Source organism: Serinus canaria, chromosome 5 (assembly GCF_022539315.1).
Source record: "Serinus canaria isolate serCan28SL12 chromosome 5, serCan2020, whole genome shotgun sequence".
Taxonomy (NCBI): Eukaryota; Metazoa; Chordata; class Aves; order Passeriformes; family Fringillidae; genus Serinus; species Serinus canaria.
Genome location: NC_066319.1, coordinates 59,747,858 through 59,771,855, shown reverse-complemented (window position 1 = coordinate 59,771,855; position 23,998 = coordinate 59,747,858). Strand labels below are relative to the sequence as shown.

At 51.2% G+C, this 23,998-nt stretch overlaps 2 protein-coding genes across 2 annotated transcripts; both read left to right on the top strand.

Moving 5' to 3' along the window:
- Nucleotides 1-75: 75 nt before the first annotated feature.
- On the top strand, nt 76-23,172 carry GPR137C (G protein-coupled receptor 137C). Its single transcript, XM_009102295.4, has 7 exons — nt 76-555; nt 7,643-7,686; nt 8,365-8,593; nt 11,637-11,786; nt 12,311-12,433; nt 12,528-12,643; nt 20,359-23,172. The coding sequence occupies exons 1-7, from the start codon at nt 223-225 to the stop codon at nt 20,507-20,509; spliced, it is 1,146 nt and encodes a 381-aa protein (XP_009100543.1). The 5' UTR covers nt 76-222; the 3' UTR covers nt 20,510-23,172.
- Nucleotides 14,767-20,350, top strand: LOC115485477 (splicing factor 3A subunit 3-like). Its single transcript, XM_050975696.1, is given in 2 exon segments — nt 14,767-16,930; nt 16,933-20,350. Coding segments are annotated over 2 exon segments (1,362 nt in total). The 5' UTR covers nt 14,767-16,524; the 3' UTR covers nt 17,889-20,350.
- Nucleotides 23,173-23,998: the final 826 nt, after the last annotated feature.

Below are 23,998 nucleotides of genomic sequence, written 5' to 3'. Positions count from 1 at the left end.
GAGCTCGCGCCGCCGCCCCTCAAATCAGCGGGCTCAGCCGGCTGTCCCCGGCACGGAGTTGTTTGGCGGCGGGCGGGCGGGCGGTGCAGCCGGGCGGGCGGGAGGAGGAGGAAGAAGAGAAGAAGGAGAAGGGGAAAAGGGGGGGTTTCCCCTTTGTTGCATGGGGGTGTCCAGCCGGGGCTGAGGGAAGGCAGGGAGGGGGTCGGTGCCTCCCGCTGCCCCATGGCCCTCGCTGAGGGGGCGGCCGTGCCCTACGCCGTGGAGCTGGGGCTCACCGTGCTCCACACGGCGCTCTACGCCGCGCTCTTCCTCTTCGCCTACCTGCAGCTCTGGCTGCTGCTCTACTACCGCGAGCGGCGGCTGAGTTACCACACGCTCTGCCTCTTCCTCTGCCTGCTCTGGGCAGCCCTCAGGACCACCCTGTTCTCCTTCTACCTGCAGAATTCCCTGCAGGCCCTCCGCCTCCAGCAGCCCTTCGCCCACTGGCTCCTGTACTGCCTGCCCGGCTGCCTCCTCTTCTCCAGCCTCTGCCTCCTCAACCTCTATTTCGCCGAGGTAAGTTTTGCGTTCTGGGCGAAACCCCTCCAAAATTCTCTTTCCCAAACCTCCACCCTGCGGGACACCGGGGCTGGAAGCTCCTCTTCAGCCGCCTCTCCAAAGTTGGAGCCGGGGCTTTGGGGTGGGATGGGGATGTGAGCGCCCAGGTGAGGGTGGGGGCGATGCTGGGGGGCTGATCCTTCGGGGCAGCCTGAGGGGATGCGGGGCTGTGCCCTCAATCCCGGCTGGGAAGGAGGCACGGGGGTTGTGCCCTGAATCCAGCCCTCGGTCCAGACTTTGGGACAGCCTGGGGGGGATGCAGGGGTTGTGCCCTGAATCCAAGCTCGGCGAGGGGAGGCACAGGGATTGTGCCCTGAATGCAGGCTTGGGGAGAAGCACAGGGATTGTGCCCTGAATCCACGCTTGGGGGGGCGGGGTGGGATTTGGGGGGGATGGTGTGAGCTAAAAGTGTGCCCAGAATCATAGCACCAGGGCTTTGGGGTGCAGGGCTGTACCCTGACTGCAGACCCCGCATGAAGGGGACAGCCCCATGTCCTGAATTTGGGATTTGGGGGTGCAGGGAGATGCCCTGCTCCCAGCTGGGCTTTTCCTCTTTGCAACCCAGACCCACCGCTGGGTGTTTGTGTGTTGGGGGGGGGGGGGGGCGTCACTTGAGGGACTGTTTTGCATCTTTTTTGGTGGTTTTTAATTGATTCCCCTTCTGCAAAGGGGACCAGAAAGTGGCAGCAGCAGGGGCTGCTCTGGCCTGGAGTGATGCCAACCATTACGTCACCAGCCAGAGCCTCTTCTGCTATTGTTGCTGCGCTCCCTCCTTCCCTCCATCGCTCCGCTGCGAACCGGGCTTGTTGTTCCGCAGCTTGTCAGACAAAAAAACCCCGAGATCCCTCACACAACAGCTCGGGGCAGCCGAGGGGGGCCCCTTCCCAGCGCCAGCATCGCTGCTGGGACAGTGCGGAGCCGCTTGTTATTGTCACCGAGCTGTGTCCCTGCTTTTCTGGGTTTCCCATCACTCGTGTGGTGATTTTTAGCCTCCTTTCCTTAGTCCTTCCACTTGCCTTTATCTCCCAAAGCCCTGGCTCTCCCCTCTCCATCCTTCTGAATATTTTGTTTCTGCTCCAGTTTCTCTTGAGCAGCCCTTTGCTCGCCTGCCTCCCGGTTCGCTGCCTATTTATGAAACAAGTCACCACTTTTTCCTTCCAGCTTTGTTGTTGTTGTTGGGATTCTTTGCTCTGCAGCTCTCAGCTGTTCCCCAGCCTCACAAAGGAATGGCTAGCGCACAGAAATCTCTCCGATGTGTCACCCACGGGAGTTATGATTTCATTTTCCCCAGGACACCAACATTCACATGACACTTGGAGCACTGGGGTTGTTCTGCTGTTCTGGTTCTTTTCCCCCTTCTCTTCCCCCCCAGGAAACACCTGGAGGCTTTGGGGGTGAGCTGCCTGTTGCAAAAGATGTTGTTGATGGAGTGGCAGTGGAATAACAAACGGTGCATAGAGTGCACAAATCCATCTTGTCTGCTTAAGGGAGCCTGACCTCCCAGTTGCTCCAGGCAGGAGGGGTTGGTGTCCCTTGAAAGGCAGGGATTCTGTGCTCTGCTCCACAGAGTGGCTGGATTTCTGTTTTCCTCTAGGTCACTGGATTTGACAGCAGATTTGCTTCTCTGCTGGCTTGTTTAAAGGTCCTCTTAAAGTAAATCCAAATAGATTCCCAGGCTTCTCCTCCTCCCACGATATCTGTTTTTCAGTGAACTCTGCATGTATCCCACTTCTTTCTCCTTGAAGACCTAGAGCCAAGGGAAATCCTGTCTGAGGAAATAAGAGCTCTGAATCTGGAGTGGGGAAGGATAAAGTGACTTATAAAAATGGGTCTGCTTGCTCAGCTCCAGGGAGGGCCTGACACTTCCCTGGAACAACCAGGAAAGGTGTCCAGCACTCCGTGGGGTTTTTGGGAGATCTCAGTGGTGAAGCTCCAGAAGTTTGGAGAAAAAAAACGGGAAGCCTGGAATTTTTCTGGCTCCCATGATCTAGAGGTGTCTGGTGTGTTCAGTGGTGTCACTCCAGCAGAATGTGCCTATCCATTCCCAGTTTTTAAGAGCCACTTGGCAACAGCCTGTGGAAGGACACTGAGCTTCTGCTGCCCTGGGAGTGGCATCCTGAGCTGAGATGTCCTCAGATAAAAGCAGGGGCTGATGCTGTGCTGAGGGCCTGGCTCATTGTCCCTGTACACAGAGCCTCCTTTGTGGAGATGCTGGAGAAATGGCATCTGGGCTAGAAAATGGTCTGTGCTGATATTTGAGCTGCTCTTGCTTGATTTACAGAGCTTCTCATGCAGCATAGAGGCTGAGGATGGAAAGGTGGTGGGGAAGAAGCTCCAGGAAACAGATACCTGTGGAGAACTGGCATTACTTAACACTCCAGGCTGTTTTGGGGCTGAAATTCAAATTTGCTAAACTGCCTGGTGTTCCTCCTTTCTGTGGAGATGGGTTGTCCTCTTCCTGTCCCATCTTGGCCCCTGAGATTCCTGAGGGAATGCAGAGACCTGACAGTATCAGTGTGGAATGTGTATTTATTTTTCATAGAGTCCCAGAAATATTTTGGATTGGAAGGGACCTTAAAGCTCATCCAGGGACACTTCCACTATTCCAGGATGCTCAAAGCCCTGTCCAGCCTGGCCTTGGGCACTTCTAGGGATCCAGGGCAGCCACAGCTTCTCTGGGCACCCTGTGCCAGGGCCTCCCCACCCTCCCAGGGAAGAATTCCTTCCCAATATCCCATCCATCCCTGCCCTCTGGCAGTGGGAAGCCATTCCATGTGTCCTTTCATTTCATGCTTTTGTCCTCTCCAGCTCTCTTGTAGGCTCCCTTGGGATGCTTTTTCCACCAGGAACATCCCTTTAGCTTGGGAGCATCTCTTCCTTTCTACTTCAGCTTGTACCAGAAGGAATCCTTTCCTGGCAATCTGGAGTTCAGAGTCCATCAGGTCAGAATTCCTCAGATCCACTCCCAGTCTTGCCTCAAGAGCTCTGATGTCCAACCTAGGATGTTCCTTTGCCTTTGGAATAGCTCCTGTGCTGCTTGAACAATGGCACCTTTCCCAAGGTCTTTGTCAGGAGCATGGTCCACGGAAATGGAAATGCATGGAAGGAGCTCAGGGTATTTGGCCTGGAGAAAAGGAGGCTCAGGAGGGACCTTGTGGCTCTGCACAATTCCCTGACAGGAGGGGACAGCCAGGGGGGCTTGAGCTCTGTTCCCAAGGGGACAAGAGGAAATGGCCTCAACCCCTGCCAGGGGATGTTTAAATGGGAAATTTGGGAAAATTTCTCCATGGAAATGGTTGTGAGGCATTGGAAGGAGCTGCCAGGGAGGTCTGGAGTTCCCATCCCTGGAGGTGGCACTCAGTACTCTGGGCTTGTGACAAGGTGGGAATCAGCCACAGCTTGGACCTGATGGCCTTGGAGGTCTTCTCCAACCCAAATGATTCTGTGAAATGAAGCCACAACAGCCTTGATCTGAAAGACCTTCTTGAGCCCTTTGCACCCCTGCTTGTCCTGGGAATCAGCAGGGATGAGCAAGGAATGCTGGCCTGGTGGGGCTGGTGGTGTGGCCAGAGCCCTTCACCTGCCTGGGCTGCTCTAAGTGCTCCCTGTGAGGAGATGACATCAGCTCCTTTCATCCCTTCCTGCTCTAATTGCACTGCAGACAGGCGTGGAGAGAGCATCCAGCCTGGGAGATGTTTGTCTGTACTGTCCTGGATCTTCCTGCCTTCTCAGATGGAAAACTGGGAAAACCTCCATCCTTCAGTTGCCTCTTTCACCTTCTCTGTGCAGCAGACACCTGGCAGTGCCCTGTGCCTCAGAGGGACAGCTGGTGAGGGATCTCTGAAACTCCAAACTGCTCCATCCCATAGCTGATGGTTCCCATGTTTTCCAGATGAACAGGTGGCCCTGCTGGGGACCAGCTATTCTGGGAAAAGAGGGAACATGCAGAATTGCAGCCCCTGTTCAGGATGGCATGGAATGATCTCAACACTAATATGAGGATGGTGAGAGATCCTCATGGACTGTTCCAGCTTTTCCTCTGTGGATTGAAGCTGGGCTTTGCACACTTGGTACAAGGTGTGACCCCAAAATAGTCTGTGCTGTGCTCCCATTATCTTGTGTGGTGAGGAGAGGGATCTGTCTGGAGATGCTCCTGCAGCTGAGCTGTGTTGGGGCAGGGCATGGTTGTGTCTTGTGTCTGCAGAGCCCAAATTCATGTTGTATTTATGAAGCAAAAAAAGGATTTGATTCCAGTGGACAGCAACAAGTTCCTGGATCTTTCAGATCTGCTGAAAAGTGGCTTGGTTTTGGTCCAGCCTAAGTGCCTCACTGTAAGGTTTAAGGTTTAAGGTCCTGCCTTGTGCAGGCACTGGGAGTGGTCCTTGGGTTCATCTGTGGGATCTGGGACGTGTCACTTTTCTTCTCTTAGAAGCTGTGACACCTCCAGTGCATCTTCTAAGGGTGAGTGTCTCTCGAACACACCCTAGGGGCTCTCTGGGCTGTGATGTGAGCAAGGAAATCACTTTTATGGAATAAACCCACCCAAAAGCCTCCAGTATCACGGAGGGCTTTGGGATCTGTAGCTCCTTTCAGCCTCACCTTCTGGCTGATGTGGAGTTCTTGGGGGATCCCTGGCTCTGGAAAGGCACCTGAGTGTTCCAAACTGCTGTGAAAGATTTGTTCAGAGTAAATGTTGCCTCTCCTGCTGCTCTGTGCTGCTGAGACCCTTGTTCTCTCTTTTCATGCTTGATTTCTGGAGCTGGGCTCAGCTCAGATTTGAAGGAACTGTTCAGTTTGCAGGGATTGCTGCTCACAGCTTGGCCTAATGCACCTGCTGAAGCACAGGGGTCTGTTTTTCCTGTGTTTCTGAAGAACAGGATTGCTCCTGAGCTCTCTGTGCTGAATTTTTCACAGCAGAACCCTTTGCCTGAGCTGTCCTTGGGCTCTGGGAGCAGCAGAGCCTCGTGCAGGAGGCTCAGAGCTCATCTCAAGGATAAGAACCCAGAGACACCCTGTGCACTCTGCTGGTGGCACCTCCTGACCCAGTCCCTGGGAAGGAAAAGCAACCTTCAGATAACTTATCAGCCTTAATAACCAAAACCACCAAAGCAGAGGTGGCTGTTCCTTTCCTGAAGTTATTCCTATAACTATCCAGGGGCTAATAAAAGTGCAAGGCTGGAGCTGTGGTCTCCCTCTGCTTTCCATGGCAGCATGCCAAGCGTGAGGCTCAAATTGCTGTTGCACTCTTAACCCTGACTCAGCTTTGTGTGCCTTCATCCCTGGGGCTGCAGGGGAGGCTTTGGGAAGAGTGTCCTGCCCAAAACAGCATCTTCCTGTGAGCCAGGGGCACTTCCCTGCTCAGCTGAGGGGCTGTTCTGAGCTGAGAACACGACATTCCCAGCTGGAATACAAGCCAGGGACTCTGCAGAGCAGTTCAGAGGCTGAGGTTACAGCAGGAGTGCAGATTGCTCAGTGGATTTCCATGCTCCTGGAATGGCTGCTGAACCAGGAGTTTCCCAGCTGGATGTCTTGACCACTGCCTGTTTTGACAGGACAAGAGGAATCATCCTCAAGATGTGCCAGGGAATATTTAGATTCTAACTGGATGTTAGGAAAAAATTCTTCACTGAAAGGGTGGTGAGGTGTTGGAACAGGCTGTTCAGGGCAGTGGTGGAGTCCCCAGGCCTGGAAGTGTTCAAAAAACCTCGTGGATGTGGCACTTCTGGGCATGGTTTAGTGGTGAATGTGGTGCTCCTGGGTTAATGGTTGGACTTGATGACCTTGGAGGGCTTTTCCAGCCTCAGTGATTCAGTGATTCCATGACACTCCCAAAGTGCCTGAATGTCACCCACAGCAAACAAGGGAGGATTCAGGGATATTTCTGTTTTGGAGTCACCACTGGCCCTTCCCAAGGCTCAGTTTCTTGTAGCTGAGATGAGTTTTAGGGCTCGGAGTGGATTGTGCCACACTCCTGTACTTCTGTGTGCCAGGACAAGGGGACAGAGAAGTTTCCTGGGGCTGGATACCTCCCTCTGCTGAAGAACCATGTCTCATTCCTCACTAAGTTAAACTCATCCTCTCTCAGCCTTGGGAAGAGGAGCCAGGCAGTAGAAGTGGCTCTTGGAAGAGAATCACTGAAGCTGTCCAATGTCCTTTGAAATGCTTGGAAGCCCTGCAGTGGCTCAGACAGCCCTCAGATCCTGAAATGGCTCTGGAAAACCCTTTGGCAGCAGCCTGATTCCTGAAGCTCATGTGCCATTTCTACCTCAGTGCTGACTTGGAAGCAAGAGCTAGGGAATCCCACCAGGATAAAAGCTGCCTGAGGATGCCTGGGAGGAGATGAGTGATCCTTTACTGCTGACAGGAAAGGTTCCTTGTGGGAGAAGGGAAACTGAACCTCCACAGCTGTGCAGTGATCTCACAAGTGCAGGTGGGATCACTCTGGATGTGTCTGTGCCTCTTCCCAAGTTCCTTGAAAGTGTCCAATCAGGACATGAGCTTTGCCTGTGGCTGAATGGGACCCCAGCTCTGGGATCCTTCCTGGTGGGGTCTGGACCTGGACACAACCATAATCCAGTTCCTGAGCAGTGTTGAGCACTGGTTCCCTGTGCCTTTGCAGCAGGAATTCACATCTGAGCTGTGACTTGGGAGTATCTGCACCTTCCTAAACTGTCCCTGCTCCTCTCACATGGAAATCCAGCATGGTTGAGGTCCTAAAATAGCCCAAAACATTGGGAAAAGGAGATGTATTTTTGAAGGACTTTGAAGTGCTAAACTCCCTTCTTTTCTTGAAGTCTTCAAGGTGTGGTGTTAAAGTGCTTGTCACATATGGGGTGTTAAATATGTTTATGGCTGTTGGGAACCTGTATTTGGGCTGGGCTTGTACATGGAGAAAGTAGCATTCTTTTGGGTCCAGAGCAGGAGTTGGTGCTGATAAATAATCCAGATTCCTTAGAGATGTCCAGCTGGATTCTGATTTCCCTGTTTATCTCTTGATGAAGTTGAAAGGAAACCTAAAGTAACCCTGTGCAAATCTTTCCTCCAGGTCATATTCAAAGTGAAATGTGCAGCTGAATTCAACAAGTACAAGTAAGTGCTGCTGTCCTGACCTTCCCCTTCAAAGCTGGTCCCAGGGGAACTGGCTGGGAAGGGGAGGGTCAGGCCCCACAAGCTGAACAGAGCACTAATTCCATACTGTGCTCTGAGAAAGGGGCAGAGTTGCACCTTGGAGCAGGACTGGGAGCTTCAGGGGTGCAGGAGGAGCTCAAGCACTCCAGTTCCCCTGGGTGGACTCTTAGGGTCCCTCTGAGCTGTCCCAGCCCAGGAAAGATCTGCAGAACAAGGCTTGAGCCATGGGTGAACCCCAGCTTTGTGCAGCCCAGGTGCTTCCCAGGGAAAAACCCATGGTGGAAAATGCAAGCTCCAGTGGCTCTCAAGAAAGGAGTTGCAGTGGTTGTGATGACTCATGGCTTATTGACTGGAGTTAATGCAGAGCTGGAGCAACACTTAAAATCTGCAAGATAAGAACCTGACTGTCAGAAGATGAGTCTTGTAACTCATGACTGCTTACGCTGCTCATGTGTTATGAGAGCAGCTCCAACAAATCCTCTGCAGCCTTGGGCTGCCAATACAACCCCTGAAATTTGCTGGAATGCCTGAGCTTCCCAGCAAGCAGAGCCCTGGGAGGCTCTGCTGAGACAGGAGGGAGGTGCAGCATGAACCTGGGCTTGTGTCACTGACCATTTCCCCCCCTGACCGTGTCTCCAGGGTCCTGTTGTACCTGGGCTCCATCCTCACCAGCCTCCTGTTCCTGGTTGTGAATTTAACCTGTGCAATGCTGATCCACGGCGAGGTCCCGGAGAAGCAGCTCAGGTGGACGGTCCTGGCCCGGGCTCTGGTCAATGACAGCCTCTTCATCCTCTGTGCCATCTCCCTGGCCTGCTGCATGTGCAAACTGGGAAAGATGTCTTCAGCCAATGTCTACCTCGAGTCCAAGGTGGGTAAATGCCTTGGGAATTCCCTCTGGGACTGCTCAGCTGCATCTGGGTGTGCTCACTCAGGGCAGCGCTGGCCTGGTGGCACCTCAGCTGCTTTTGCTCAAATTCTCCTTTCAGTTGAGGTGGCAACTCTTGGATTCCTCCCTTTCAACAAGGTGCATGCTCCTGCTGTGGGAGTGATGTTTCCTGCATGTTTTAGGGGAATACTTTGTCTGCAGCTTTGGCATAACAGATTTATGAGCTGCTTCTGCTTTTCAGGCACAGAAAATCCCAGGTTTGCCTTGAAGGGAGGGTTCTCTCAGAGAAGCAGATGCAGTTTATGCTGTGTGTTTTACCTGTAGCAGGTGTGTCATGATTCCCTGCAGAGGGGATCCCCCAGAAATCCAGCTTTAGCTGGATTCTGCTTGGGTAGGATGAGATGAGCATTTTGGAATGGGAGGAGAAGTTGCTGTAGGGCCTGTCCCAAAGCAGGACAGGTGTCTTGGTTTGGAAAGCCAGGTGCCTGCTAAAGAAGGCAGGAGCCTCCCCTGAAGTGGAGAATGCAAACCCTCCCCACCCCTCCCAATTGCTATGAATTTAAAATTAAGGGGCTCTCAGGCAAAAAATACGGGAGCAGGAATAGCAGTTCTTTAATAAGGAAGGGAAAAAAAATTAAAGGATAAAATAAAACAGTGCAATGCACTAGAACAACCCTGACAGAGTCAGAACTCAACCTGACACCCTGTTGGTCAGGGTGTTGGTAGCAGTCCAGTTGGAAGAGTGGCTGCAGTCCTCCTGGAGTGTCAGGGGTGGTTCTGTTGGAGCAGGGGGTCCTGTAGAAAAGGGTGTATTCTTCCTGTGCAGATCCATGGAAGTAGAAGCAGCTGCTGTTCCTCTGGGGAATCCAGTGGGAACCTGTGCTGGTGTGTCAGAATCTCCAGATTATATCTGGGTAGGAATGCTTGGCTCCTCCCTCTGGGCTCACATCTCACAATGGGATGTTACAGTTCTTATCAGCCATGCAGGGACACTCAATAGCCTGTTATCAGCAGGTGTCCCCTGCCAGGGAGGGGTGATTGTGATCACTCAGGGAGAGAGATAAGGAGAATTGCCATACAGATGGGAATAGAATACATCTTGCCTTGCAGTCTGGAGCAACAGGTGAGGGTCTGAACACACACAGCTCTTTTCCAGCAGATAGGAAAGTGGAAAAGCCACCAGCACTGTGGCAGGAGGCTGCAATCAGTGTCCACCTGAGTGCCTGGAAACATCTAGAGGAAAAATCGGAGCACAGCCAGCTGAAGTTGAGGCTTTCTCTAGGAGATGTCTGGCTCCTTAAGCAGTAGAGGGCATTGGTGGCTTCCTGGAATCCAGGGGGTGTGGGCTGGGTCTGGTGTCCTGCCTGGCTCCTGTGACAGCTGTCCAGTGGCTGCAGGTTGTATCCAGCTCTGCAGTGAGGCAGGAGCAGAGAAGCTGCTCACATCCCTGCTGGCCTGGGCCTGGTATCCAGCTCTGACTGGCTCTGGACACTCATTAACTCACCCAGTTCCCCCAGTGCAGGAAGTTCCTCTCCTCGCATGCCCGAGGCTGCCCCTGGGCTGTGTGCAACCTGCTCCAGGGAAACCTCTGCTCTCCACTTGGATACTCACCCTGCCTGTCTGCTGAAGGTCTCTGCCTCCCTCCCCTGCCTTGGGGGCATCCTCTGATGTTGTGTGTGGGAAATTGCTGCAGAAACAGGCTGGGAATGAGCAGAAATGTTACACAGGTGCCCCAGAAGGTTGTCCTGTCCCTGAACTCAAAGGCACACAGCAGGGCTGGAGGCTGCTGCCTCCACACTGAAGGTGGGAATGTTGGAGCTGTGGGAAGGTGGCTGGAGTGCAGCCAGCTCCTGTCCTGGGGTCCTTGTGAGCTGGATGTTTTTTTCAGCAGCCTTTGTGCCTCATTGTGCTGGCCTGAGCACCACAGGCTCAGCTTCCAGTGGCAGCAGGATGTGTGCTGGGCTTCAGGGCTGTCACTTGTCTCTTGGCACCTCTCTCCTGCTGACTCTCAAGACACTGTTCTGAGTACCATATCCAGGAAAATAGAGCTGGGATGTGGAGCAGATCACTGGGATGAACTTCCCCAGCAGATTCTCTGCTTAAACACAAAGACAGCTCAGGTGCTGAAGGGTGTTTGCCCTTCACTGTGACTTGGTGCCTCCCAGCAGCCATTAAAGGGATTCATGGATGGATTTAACAAAACCTGGTTTGTCTCAGCATTCCTGAATGGTTTCAGTTGGAAGGGATCTTAAATCCCTTCCAGTTCCAACCCCCTGCCATGGGTTACCTTTAAATAGATCAGGCTGCTCCAAGCCCATCCAGCCTGGCCTTGGACACTTCCAGGGATCCAGGGGCAGCCACAGCTGCTCTGGGTACCCTGTGCCAGTGCCTCAGCCCCCTCACAGCCAAGAATTTACTCCCAATATCCCATCCCACCCTGCCCTCTGTCTGTTTGAAGCCATTCCCTTGTCCTGTCCCTCCAGGCCACTGTCAATGGTCTCTCTCCATCTTTCCTGTGGGCTCCCTTCAGGTGCTGGGGTTCAAGCTCTGGGTCTTTCTGCCCACCCCAAATATTGAGCTTCCTTCCAGACAAACACTGTGAGCAGTGTTGGGGTGCTGGGTGGCTGCAAGTGGAAGGGCTGGGTGAACACCTCTGCAGGGTCTGGGCTGTGAAGCAGAAGTTGATTTTCCTGCTGGTGGGTTGTTGGCCTCATGGATATTCCCAGAGGAAAGCAAGGGCTGGAACAGCATCTCCCTGGACCCCCAGTTTGGAGCTGACTGACAGAGTCCTGCCAGAGACACTCCAGTGCCTCAGATCCTTCCCTGCTCCCAGGCAGCTCTGGCTGTGTGGCTCCTGCAATGAACTCATCACATGAGAAAGCTCTTACCCAGCTCTGAATATTTTAGCAACAACATACAAATGTTCTGGGTCATTCTTGCCTGCACAGCTGCTCATGCATTTAAGGGAACAGGGAAGAACATCACAGCTCTCTATTAAAACTCTTTTTATTTCTTCCTGTCCTAGGGAACATCTGTCTGCCAGGCTATTCTGGTGGGATCTGTAGTGGCCCTCCTGTATTCCTCAAGGGCTTGCTATAACCTGGTAGCTGTGGCCATATCTCCAGACAATGTTCCTGGTCCTTTTAACTATGGCTGGGACAACCTTTCAGACAAGGTGAGTGTGTGACCCCCAAATCCAGAGCCAGTGGAGTGAGATGCAGTCACTCCTCATCCTGTGAGGATGAACAGGGGGCTCTGGGGAGTGTCTGGGTAGCTGAACCCCCCACATGAGCTGCCTTTCTGTTCTGCTTTCTCTCTGCACCCAGCAAACCTGAGTCCTCCTCTCCCCAGCCACTTCTTCAGGAAGGATTCCCCGTTGTGCTCTTCCCTTTCAGCCTGCCAACTATTCTTTTTGAGGGAGAGGAGGGACAACTCAACTAGAGCAGAACAGCAATGCTTAATTGGGCATGGCTGTGTGTGAGGGAGAGTCTCTGCTGTGGGCAGGAGCTCCCAGTACCCTGGTTGGCACCCTGTGAGCAGAACCAGCTCACCCAGCCAGCAGCAACAGCCAGGTGAAGGTCACTGTGCTGCTCTGGGGACTCCTGCCTTTGGAAAGGTTTCTCTGCACTCCCAGTTCCAGCTTTTGGGAGCTCTGTGGATGGCTGGGATGACACAGACCTCTCTGCCTTGTGCCCACAGGTGCACGTGGAGGTGAGCAGTGAGGAGTACGTGGTGTTTGGAGTGGTCCTGTTCCTCTGGGAGCTGGTGCCAACCACTTTTGTGGTGCTGTTCTTCCGCGCTCAGAGACTGAGCCAGAACCTGGTAGGCCTGAGCAAGTCCCCCTGTGTTGGGAGGATGCCTGGGATGACTTTTTGGGAATGTTTTGCTTCTGGCCTAACTCCTTTCTCCTTGGCAGACTCCAGCAGGGATGGTCAACAGCCACAGCTACAGCTCCAGGGCCTATTTCTTTGACAATCCCAGGCGCTACGACAGCGACGATGACTTGTCACGGCTCGGGGCCAGGGAAGGAGGGTAAGGAAGGGTTGTGCTGCTGCTCTGCTGCCTCTGGGGCAGCACCAGAGCTCCTGGCTTCTGCTCCTAGGAAAAGCTTTGGTGGAAGAGGCACTGTGGGTGAGGTAGATGGGGCAGGGAGCCTCTGACAGAGCTTTTGTTCCCTCGTGCAGCTCACAAGGAGCTGTTTGTGTTGGTCACTTCTGCCCAATAAAGAGAGGTGGAAGGTGCTCACAGGTGGTGATTGCAGACAGGAGACCTCATCCAGGAGGGCTGGGATCCATTTCAGAGGGCTCTGAAATGATCTCCAGAGGGGTTTCTCCACTGGGGAGTGAGAGCTGGTGCAGTTGTGGAAGGGAGTGGGGACAAAGCTCTGCAGGAAGTGCTGGTGTGGGGGACAATGGTCAGGTATCCCCAGCAGAACTCTTACAAGGCATCCTGGCAGCCCTTGTCACCTGTCTCCAGGGAATGGTTTGGGCTGGAAGGAACCTTAAAGCCCATCTTGTTCCACCCCTGCCATGGGCAGGGACACTTTGCACTATCCCAGGCTGCTTCAAGCCCTGTCCAGCCTGGCCTGGAACACTTTACTTACTTTCCACTTTACTTCCAAGTCCCTTACTGTTGGAATAAATCAGCTGAGACTCCATTTCCTTTATGCAGAAAGCCAATTTTTTATTCACCAAGCTCATGTTTGTAGGAAATACCAGCACTGTGTTAAACCTAATTTGTCAGCAATTCAGTGAAATTCAGTTCTCTGGTCAGTTAGGGCTGTTGTATATGTCTATCAATTTTTCTCTCTCTATGTATATTTACATTTTTCCTTTGTGGATTCTCATGGGACAAATCTTATTATTTACACAGGTGCATTTGTTTTTCACCCTCAGAATAGACTGTTGTGTTAAAGGAGCTTCTGATTCTCAAAATAGCTTCACATGGCAACTTGCAAATTACTTGTTAGCTGCACTTAGAAGAAATGACAGGCCAGTTTTGGCAATTTGATTTCATAAGGCCTTTCTTTTATAATTCTTCTACCTGTCTACAGCATCTCACCCTTTTCATTAATTTAGAAAAGGCTCTGTTCTGATCTTAAAACAGCTTGCACTTGATAGGGTATTATCTCATTAAGGTTATCACTTGTTATCTATTAGATATGGGATGAAAGACTGATTACAATCAACAAAGCTTATCAAATTCTATCAAGTCATTGACACAGGACTTCTCAGCATGAGGAAACAAAAGAATAATGTCCAATGCCTCTTAGGGAAATGGAGATAAATGACCATTGTTTTAAAGTCAAATAGTTGAGACTCAGGAGAAAGTCCATTAGCTGGAAATGTTGATCTTGGCCACCACTGAATGTCCTCCTGGATCCTGGAACAGGGAGTAGCTGAAGAAGGTTAGCAGGAACACTATACTGTGATGATGACATGAGGCTTTTGTTGGCAAATTGCCTCTGTAGTTTGCAGACACAGCTAAGCCTTGGCAGTCCTGCTTCTGTTCCTGTTCTGGCCACGAGGGCTGCAGGGTGATGAGGTTGTTTCTCTTTCCACTGGGCCTCATTTTCCCAGAGGTGATGGGTGATTGATTGAACAAACAGGTGACCTCTTAGAACCTGCTGCTGGTAAAACACAAGCACGCCCTCTCTTGAAGTCAATGAATCAATTAGGCTTTGCTAATTGAGGCACACTCAACTGGGATTTAGATTTGATGATCTTTTTACCAAATTTCTAATGCAAATATTGCTTTATTCAAAATTCTTTGTCTAAGTTTCTAATGTACATATTACATTATTTGGATGTTCTTAAGGCACTAAATTCTCCTGCCTTTTTTTTTTTATGAGATACATGTCTTTGGTTACGAGCATGAGGAAACATCAAGGCAAAACAATACATGTAGTGAACAAGAAACTGGCGGTGATCAGGAATAAGCCAGCTACAACAATTAAGACTACTTCAGCTAATACACATAATTAATAATACATATGAAATTAGGTAATTAGGAACCTCTGAAATACTGTACCATCATCCCAGAGTCTGTGAACAGCTGACAAACCTCAATTTAGTGAGGGCTTGGATAATTATTTCCAGGTAATAATTCCCAAGCTCACTCTAAAGATAGGTTCAGCTGTCACATATAAAGGGTCAAATTGCCAAGTCAAAGTGACCTGAATCTAGTTTTGATGCAGAAAACATTGGATTTATTGACAAATTCTACTTCCAGGTAGAGCTGAGGCCTGGCCACAGCCCAGGCTCCATCTGGGAGGGAATTCCCTAAACACATTTTAAAACAAGGCTCTTAAGAATAGCAGCTATGACTAAAGGCCTTGGGGTTAAAGACTAATCAAACCATCTAGTAGTTGGATCCCTCCAAAGTTTCCTTCAGGACAGAGATGCTTCAAACACAGCAAACTTCTGGAGTGCTTCTGTAATAACTGGGAAAACCACAAGACCAGCAGTTCAGAGGAGGCTTTCAACAAAGCTCAAATATCTTTTCTTGGAACTCTGAAAAATACTTAATTATGTGACAGCATTGGGTCAAACCATAGAGCCAGTGCAGGGACAGCCAGAGAGCTCAGCTGGTCCAAGAGATGCATAAGTAACTAGAGAACAAAAAAGAAGGATCCTGAAACCACATGAGTCTTTTAGGTAATTGCACAAAGAGATGTTAAAGCATATAAGAAGCTGGCTATAAATACAGTATTATCTTATGAATGATGCCTATTATAAAATCAGTAAATTCACATCATATAATTAATCAGTGGTAACCCTCTCAGGAAGTTGAGATAACACCTTTCTAAACAGCCATGTATCTGTGACAGCAAAATGAAACAAAGGAAAGTACTAAAACAGCTTACAGTCAACAACAGCCATAATGGAGAATCTTCACTGACTATTTTGTGTTATCTATGGAAGATAAAACAGCAGAGATTGTAAAGAGCAATAGAATCTTCACAAAATCCAGGGTGTACACACTGTATCATCTTTATCCACAAACAGGTGTTTGTCAGGGTTTCATCACAGCTGGTTTTGTCAGAATCATCTTATCTCTTAAAAGAAAACAGCTTTATATCTTACAGCATAGAAAGGTAATATTTAACTCTTAGATTGCAATGCAAGATGTAACCAGATGTGTTCTATCACCATTGGTTTAAACCAGGTGGGGGAGTGTTATCTCTTCCATGACTCATCCCTCAAAACTCCAGGGAAATAGCTTCTCTTAATGGGCCAGCTGTCAGAACCAGGTGGGGCAGTTTTCTTTTATCTCTTCCACAATGGATCATCCCCCCAGGAGATATCTTCTCTTAATGGTGTCCCTGCATGGCTGATAAAATTCCATCATCCCATTGGGAGATGCTCAGCTCAGGGGGAGGAGCCAAAGCATTCCTACCTGGATATAATCTGAGCCTGGGAACACCATAGCAGCCTTTTCCACTGGATTCCCAGAGGAAGACCAGACACCATTGGACCTTCAGAGGACAATTACAGCCTTCTTCAGGATCACCCCTTCAACAGAGCCACCTTTGTCACTCCAGGAGGACTGCAGCCACCATTTACTCGGACAGCTACCAACACCCTGACCCACAGGGTGTCAGGTTATATTCTGACTTTATCTGCTTCAGCAGTAACACTTTATTTGTGAGCTAATTATTTCTAAACTTTTAGGAGCTGCTGCAGATAGAATTCAAGGTTATAGGACTTGGTTCAGAAAGTAATTGCTGCCAATAATCTTGGGAGAAGAGGAGAGCTGCAGGCACTGTGAGCGGGATGGAGACAATCCTGGAGCAGCAGCAGCAGCAGCTCCATGAGGAGTGGGAGCAGCTCATGGACATGATGGTGAAGGAGATGCTCACCAAGAAGTCCACGCTCCACAACCAGATCAACTCGGACCACTGCACCTGAGCCATGCAGGACAGGTACATGGAAGTGAGCAGCAAACTGTGGGACCTGTATGATGACAAGGATGGCCTGCATGAGGAGGAGCTCAGTGCCATTTCCAGGCCAAATGAATTTGTGGAGTTTTACAACAGACTGAAGCAAATTAAGGAGTTTCACCAGAAGCACCCAAATGAGATCTGTGTTCCTATATCAGTGGAGTTTGAGGAGCTGATGAAGGCCAGAGGCAACCCAAGTGAAGAAGCTCAGAATCTGGTGGAGTTCACAGATGAGGAATGGTATGGGCGATACTTGGATTTGCATGATTGTTACCTCAAGTACATTAATCTGAAATCATCACAGAAATTGGATTATATCACTTACTTATCCACATTTGACCAACTATTCAGTATTCCCAAGGAGAGAAAAAATGCTGAATTAAGAGGTATCTTGAGATGCTCCTTGGGTACCTGCAGGGTTACACAGATCGAGTGAAACCATTACTGGACCAGAATGAACTTTTTGGGAAAATTCAGACAGAGTTTGAGAAGAAGTGGGAGAATGGCACATTCCCAGGCTGGCCAAAAGAGACCAGCAGTGCCCTCACCCATGCTGGTGCTCACCTGGACCTCTCAGCCTTCTCCTCCTGGGAGGAACTGGCCTCCCTGGGACTGGACAGGTTAAAATCAGCTTTGCTGGCTTTGGGGCTGAAGTGTGGTGGGACTCTGGAGGAGCGTGCTCAGAGGCTTTTTAGCACTAAAGGCAAATCCCTGGAAGCACTTGATCCTTCCTTGTTTGCTAAGAATCCAAAGACAAAAGGAAGCATGAGAGACACTGAAAGAAATAAAGATCTTGCATTCCTGGAAGCTCAGATTTATGGGTATGTGGAAGTTCTTGGAGAACAAAGACACCTTACCCACGAGAACGTGCAGCGTAAGCAGGCACGGACAGGGGAGGAGAAAGAAGAGGAGGAGTCAGAACAGATCAGTGAGAGTGAAGATGAAGAAAATGAAATAATTTATAACCCTAAAGATCTGCCTCTTGATTGGGATGGGAAGCCCATGCCATACTGGTTGTATAAACTCCATGGTCTGAACATCAGCTGCAGTTGTGAGATTTGTGGTAACTACACCTACCGAGGGCCCAGGGTGTTCCAGAGGCACTTTGCAGACTGGAGACACGCCCATGGAATGTGGTGCCTGGGCATTCCCAGCACTGCACACTTTGCCAACATCCCACAGATTGAGGATGCAGTGTCACTGTGGGCAAAGCTGAAACAGCAGAAGGCTTCAGAGAGGTGGCAGCCTGACACAGAGGAGGACTATGAGGATTCCAGTGGGAACGTGGTGAACAAAAAGACCTACAAAGACCTAAAGTGCCAAGGGCTGCTGTAGCTGTCCCCAGGTGAAAGATCACAGAGAAAATCTGCAGAGAGAATGGATCTGGCAACAGCTCTGACTTCTTCATTGTCTGGATTTTGCATGTGCATGAATATAGATTTCAAGAATACCTTATAGAGTCACTTTCTAGTAAGCCCCTTAGACATTGTTTTATATAAAAACCAAAAAAAAAACCCCAAAAGAACAGAGGTGCAGTGGGGCAGGAGGATGCCTGCCACACTGCCCCATATCTACAACAGGTCTCTTAAATGAACAGCAATTAAATATAGATCAGCTGAGCTCAAGTAATGGGCAGGCACTGCCCCAGAAAAGGGGCAGGAGGGCTGAGCTGCCCTGTGCCTCTGCCAGCTAGGGAAGGGATAACTCTGTGGCACCATCCTGCATTGCTTCACCTCTGTTCTCCCCACTAAACACTTGTGGTTGAGAAAGAGGAGGAGAAAAAAGCAATCAAAAACAAACCCTAAAAACTGCACACCAAGGGGAAAAATACTAAAAGACAAAGGTGGAAAACTCTTGAAAGGCACCAAACACCCCCAGCTCTCCTCCTCTGTTTTGGAGTCTGTGAGTTCTGCGGGGGACTGCTGACCGAGGGGCCCAGCCCAGGTGGATCCACTGTGTCTGGAAAGAAGCTTTGCTACAAAAATACTGTCTGGACCCACTGGTCCTGCAGTTTGAGTTCTGCTGGAGGATGAGACCTGCTCAGATGGCTGCCTGTCTGCACCATCTCGGGGGTAACTTAACCATGACAGAGGTAATTTTGCTTGAGCACACAACCAAGTTCTGGTTCTGGGCTCCTGGTTCTTCATTTGTTTCTCCACATGGTTTGACTCTTGCTGCCCCTACTGCTGTCTCCAGCTCTGGGATAGAAGGGAAATGACTGACACAGGGGCCACGTGCTTCCGAGCATCTGCAGGCAGGGACACACACAGGCACTGTCCCAGAACCAGAGTGCAGGCACAGGCTCTGCTAAATGCATTTACCTAATCAGGGACCAGCCCCTGGACCACACAACACCGTAAGAAAGCTATCACCATATACTTGCCATACTTTCTCCTTTTCTCAATATATTTTGCCTCTTCTAACTCACAGTTTGCCTTTCTTTCCATGACGTGTACATTTCCTCACCGTTTCCACATCACAGTTCCATTCTGTGACTCGTTTCCCCACACCTCAGCAGTTGACTGTTCACTCACCGTGGTTCTTGAGACTGCTGTCCCCACAATTTGCTGAGCCCTTCTCTCTGGCAGCTCTTAGGCTGCCTCACCTTCTGTGACTTTCTTCGGGCCGTGTCTCTCCCGACGTTTGGAGACCACGTTTTCGTTCTGCCACTCGCAGTTTTTTTCTCACCCTTTCTCCCAGGAGTTGTGTTCGTTTCTGTGTGTTCCACGCCCTCTGCAGTCTGCACTCACTGCCCGGGTTCCCCTTCACTGGCTGCCTCTTCTCTTTGCTTGTTCCCTGCCGATCCTGTTGGCTGGTAGTAGCCGTAGCTTTTTGCTACTTTGGAAATTCATTGCTTGAATTTCTTTTCCTGCTGATCCTGCAGCCAGCAGTGCTGCCAGTGGTTGTGTCCATGTGCTGTGTCTCATCTCGCTGCTGTTTGCTCCTGCCTTGGCCATACTCATGGCCAGCTCCATCCTCCTTTCATGACTTTGTATATTCCATCTTTAAATCCTGTCTTGCTTCCCGGTCCTGGGGTCAGCTTGGCTCATATCACCTTTTTTTGCAACAGGCTGTTCATCTCGCATCTGTCACATCTTTGGGGTCACCATATGTTGGAATAAATCAGCCAAGACTCCATTTTCTTCATGCAGAAAGCCAGTTCTTTATTCACAAAGCTCATGTTTGTAGGAAATACCAGCAATGTGTTAAACCTATTTTGTCAGCAATGCAGTGAAATTCAGTTCACTGGTCAGTAAGGGCTGCTGTAAATGTCTATCAAGTTTTCTCTCTCTACATATGTTTACATTTTTCCTTTGTGGATTCTCATGGGACAAATCTTATTGTTTTCACAGGTGCATTTGTTTTTCATCCTCAGAATAGATTGTTGTGTCAAAAGAACTTGATTCTCAAAATAGCTTCACATGGCAACTTGCAAATTGCTTGTTAGCTGCACTTAGAAGAAATGACAGGCCAGCTTTGGCAATTTGATTTCATAAGGCCTTTCTTTTATAATTCTTCTACCTGTCTACCCCACCTCACTTGCTGCCCAGGGGTGTAGAGAGCAGTTCAGAGTTTCTGGCTCCTCCTGACCAGCAGGGCCTGGTGCTCTTCTCCTTGTAGCTGTCTCATCAAAGCTAAGTTCCTTGCAGATATTGCACCTTCAAACGTCAACCCCCTGACCAGTGCTGGGAGCAGAAGTCTGGAGAAGCCAAATTATTCATCCCGAAAAACTCCATGCCTGGTTTATTTCTGCCTCTCCTGCAGCTTGGCCACCTCTCAGTCTGTTTTTCTGTCTCTTCTGCAGCTTGGCCACCCCTCAGTGCTCGGGCTGCTACGGTTCCCTGGCCGGCCCCGACAGCGGCAGCGCCGCGGACAGCGCGCCCTTGCTCTGCGCCGCCGGCGGCTCGGAGATCAACCAGCACCAGCACAGCTCCCACCCTGCCCCACAGAACTGAGGAGGCTCCCTCTCTTCCCAGAGTGGCACTCGTGTATAGGATTGTAACCTGGTTTTTCCTCTCTTCCTCCTCTCCCCCCGAAGCATCTAACTCATGACACAAACATTCCACTACCTGCCGCAGCTGTGGGACCGAGCCCAGGGCTGCAGGCAGTTCAGTCAGAGAACTGTGACTTTAAGGTACCATGTAGCAAAGTGAAGCTGAACTCTCTGGAAGCTTTTTTTTTTTTTTTCTTGGTCTGGTCTTCAAGATGTTGGCAGCTAAATGCACCAGAGCTTCCTCACTAGAAAAGAAACATCAAATGCATATTTGCACTTTTATCTGCACACTTGGAAGGAACGAATCTCGCTCGGGCCGTGCTTGGCCTGAGACTGTTCTAGTTACTGTTTTATTGCACACCCAGAGCTGGGAGAGGCACCGTCTTCTGCAAAGACGTGTTCCCTGAAGGACTCTGCATCCTGCCTCCCTGGGAGTGGGGAGCTCTGTCTGGGCAGGGCCCCTGGTACTGGATGCTGGAGTTTACTGTGCCATATTCCCACCTGGCAGGGCTGGGTGAGGCCCTGGGGCTCAGGGGGTCTTGCCCTGCCTGCTGGTCCCACCTGGCTGCTGCCCTGTCCTACCTGAGCCTGAGGGAGGTCACTGTTCCTGCTGGCCTCGTGATGACCCCGCTGGCCCAAGGCAGAGGGACAGGGCTGGCTTTTCCCTGCAGGGAGAGGCTGGAGCTGGCTCAGCAGGAGTGTGTGTGCAGGAATGTGTGTGAATCCAGGGCTGCTGCACCCCCTGGGTGCTGGGAGCAGCCCTGCTCCCCCTCCTCCTTGCCCACAGTGGGGCTCCCCTCGTCCCTCTCAGTATTAAATTGCATTTAGCAGATAACCAAGAGTTTTAACCTGAAGTGAATGTGAACTGCTGGGTCCCCACTGAGGTGCAGGGCGTGTGTGGCTGCCTGTGGAACGTTGCTGTTGCTGAAGGAAGGGGCAGAAACCACAGGGCTCTGATCCTTGGGCTCCTTACTCTGCCCTCCCTGTGGACCTGGGGCCTCCCAGAGCTGGGAGTGCTGGGTCAGGCTGGGACAGGTCCCTCTGTCTTTCCTTAACCACACTAGCCAAGGGCTAGTGACCTAGCCTGGGCTCTTTGGAGATGAGGCTTGGTGTTACTCCTGGCTTGTCCCTGAGCCAGCTGTGGGGATGAGCAGAGCAGCTTTGGATAAAGGCACTGGTGCAGGGAGGGAGCTGCTCTGACCATGGGGCAAATTCACCCTGGGACTGCTTTGAACCTGGCTCGTGCTGCTCCGGCCCCAGTGTGACGCTGGGGGACAGGGAATGCTGTGCTGGGACAACAGCTGGGAGCTGGGGGGACCCCAGGGCAGCTCAGTGGTGAAAGCAACCCCAGCCCCTGGGCATCCTCACCAGCCTGGCCCCCTCACCCCTGGGGCTGTGCTGAGCTTGGTGTCACTTGTCCCACTGCCCTGTCCCTGTGTGTGGCCTGTGCTCTCCCTGCTCACCTCCTGCTGGCCCAGAAAAGCAGTGAGTCCTGCTTCTTTTTTGGAGAAGGCAAAGATGGGAACTCTCAGCACCCCCCTTGCTCCAGTCCCTGACCCAGAGCTCCACCCCAGCTGCTCCCCTGTCTCCTGCAGGAACAGGTTGCTCCATCTCAATCCCTGCTTGGCTTATGGCAAAGCTGGTGAAGGGCCAGGCACTGTCACCCTTCCTTCTGCTCCCATAAGTCTCCAAAGACAGCAAGTGACACTCGTGGCCCCTGTTCTTGCTTAAATTCCAAAGCACTAGGAGCACTTTAAGTTTTACTTTGGAGGGAAAGGAGTGTAGTGCAAAAAAAAAAAAAAAAAAAAAAGAAAAAAAACTAAAAAAAAAAGAATAATTAAAAAAAACCTACAAAATCCAAGGGCTACAGGCTCATTGTTCCTCTTGCACTGAAGCACACACCCACACTATGATCTTCCTGGATTTTTGGGAGGGCAGGTCAGGGCAGTGAGCCTCGTTGCTGATGGGCCCCTGAGCGAGTGGCCAAGTTTGGGTTTTCCTCCTCTCTCCGGACTGACAGCTCCTGCTGGGGCTGGTCCTGTGTTTTACTGAAGTCATTTATAGCTCAGAAGTTACAAGGACTTTTTTAATGCATAGTTGCCTTTCATTAAACTTTCTTTTTTTTTTTTTTTTTTTGTGGGGTTGTTTTGTTTTTTGGTTTTTGTTTTTTTTTTGGTATGGTTTAACAGTGTTCTGGCTTTGCAGGTGGGCAGCAGCTGCTGCCCCAGGAGCTGTGGCCAATGAATGTACCTATTTGTTCTTCACTAAACTGTAACCAAGCACTACTCTGTTGAAATAAATTAAAAATAATAATAAAAAGAGAACTTTCTGTGCTGGGATGGCTCCCAGGGTGACCCAGCCAGCTCCAGGTGTGGCCCTGTGGTCCCCTGTGCCCTGCCAGGACCTGGCACAGCTGATTGCTCTGGGAGCTCTGGGATGGGCTCTGAGGGCTGAGCTGGGGTGGCACAGGGGGTTTATTTTATCCTCTGGTGTTTCTCTGGTTGCAGCCCAAGGGAACAGCTGGAGCTGTGCCAGGGGAGGTTCAGGTGGAAATCAGGGAAAGGTTCTTCCTCCTGAGGGTGCTGGCACTGCCCAGGGAATGGGCACAGCCCTGAAGCTGCCAGAGCTGCAGGGAGGTTTGGACAGCGCTGCCAGGGATGCCCGGGGGGGTTTTGGGGGTCTGGGCAGTGCCAGGAGCTGGGCTGGTCACTCTGTGACCCCTGGGGAGCCCTCCCAGCTCAGGGAGGCTCTGCCATGATTCTGTCTCCATCCTGTGAGGTGCAGTGTGCTCAAACCAGCGTCCCAAGAGACACCTCTGGCCAGGGGCTGTGCTTTGTCCTTCCCAGGACTGGCACTCCAGCCCTGGAGCTTCCTTTATTCCTTCCCCAGCTTTATCCACATCCACACAGCCCTGAGCCAAAGAGCAGCAGCTCTGCTGGAGCACAGGCTGCCTCTTCTGCTCTCCCCACATTTTAGGTGGAAAGCAGAGGGGGTTCCACAGAGATCCAGGCTTGGAGGGGCTGTTTTCCAGCAGCACTGCCCTCACCCAAACCTGTCCTCTGTCCCTGTGGGATGCTGCAGTCAGGGCTGGCTCCATCCCTGTGGGAGAGCAGGAACAGGGGATGTCACCCTCATTCCTGTGGGGGATCCAGGGGTTGTGTCCAGCCCAGGAGGGACCCTCTGCCCTTTTCCACTGCTGATCCTTGGAGCAGCAGAATCCCCCTGCCCCTCCCCCTGTGCCAGCCCTGAGGAGCAGCAGCCCCATCCCTGGCACATCCTTTCCCATTTTAGCTCCCAAATGAGGCCAACCCCAGCTGGCCAGGCTGGGAGGGGCAGGAGAGGGCTGGGATTGGGCTCCTGGCAGCAGCTGCTGCCCCATGGACACTCTGGCACAGCTGAGGGTGGGTTCTGCTTCTGAAGGAGGAATGCAGCCCCCAGGTGCCACATGGGA

What these genes read in the sequence shown, in the direction of transcription:
- GPR137C (XM_009102295.4), top strand. Translation starts at nt 223, where the DNA reads ATGGCCCTCGCTGAGGGGGCGGCCGTGCCCTACGCCGTGGAGCTGGGG. An exon ending in TCAACCTCTATTTCGCCGAG is followed by an intron (nt 556 to 7,642) that starts GTAAGTTTTGCG and finishes TCTTTCCTCCAG; the next exon opens with GTCATATTCAAAGTGAAATG. An exon ending in CTCGGGGCCAGGGAAGGAGG is followed by an intron (nt 12,644 to 20,358) that starts GTAAGGAAGGGT and finishes TCTCTTCTGCAG; the next exon opens with CTTGGCCACCCCTCAGTGCT.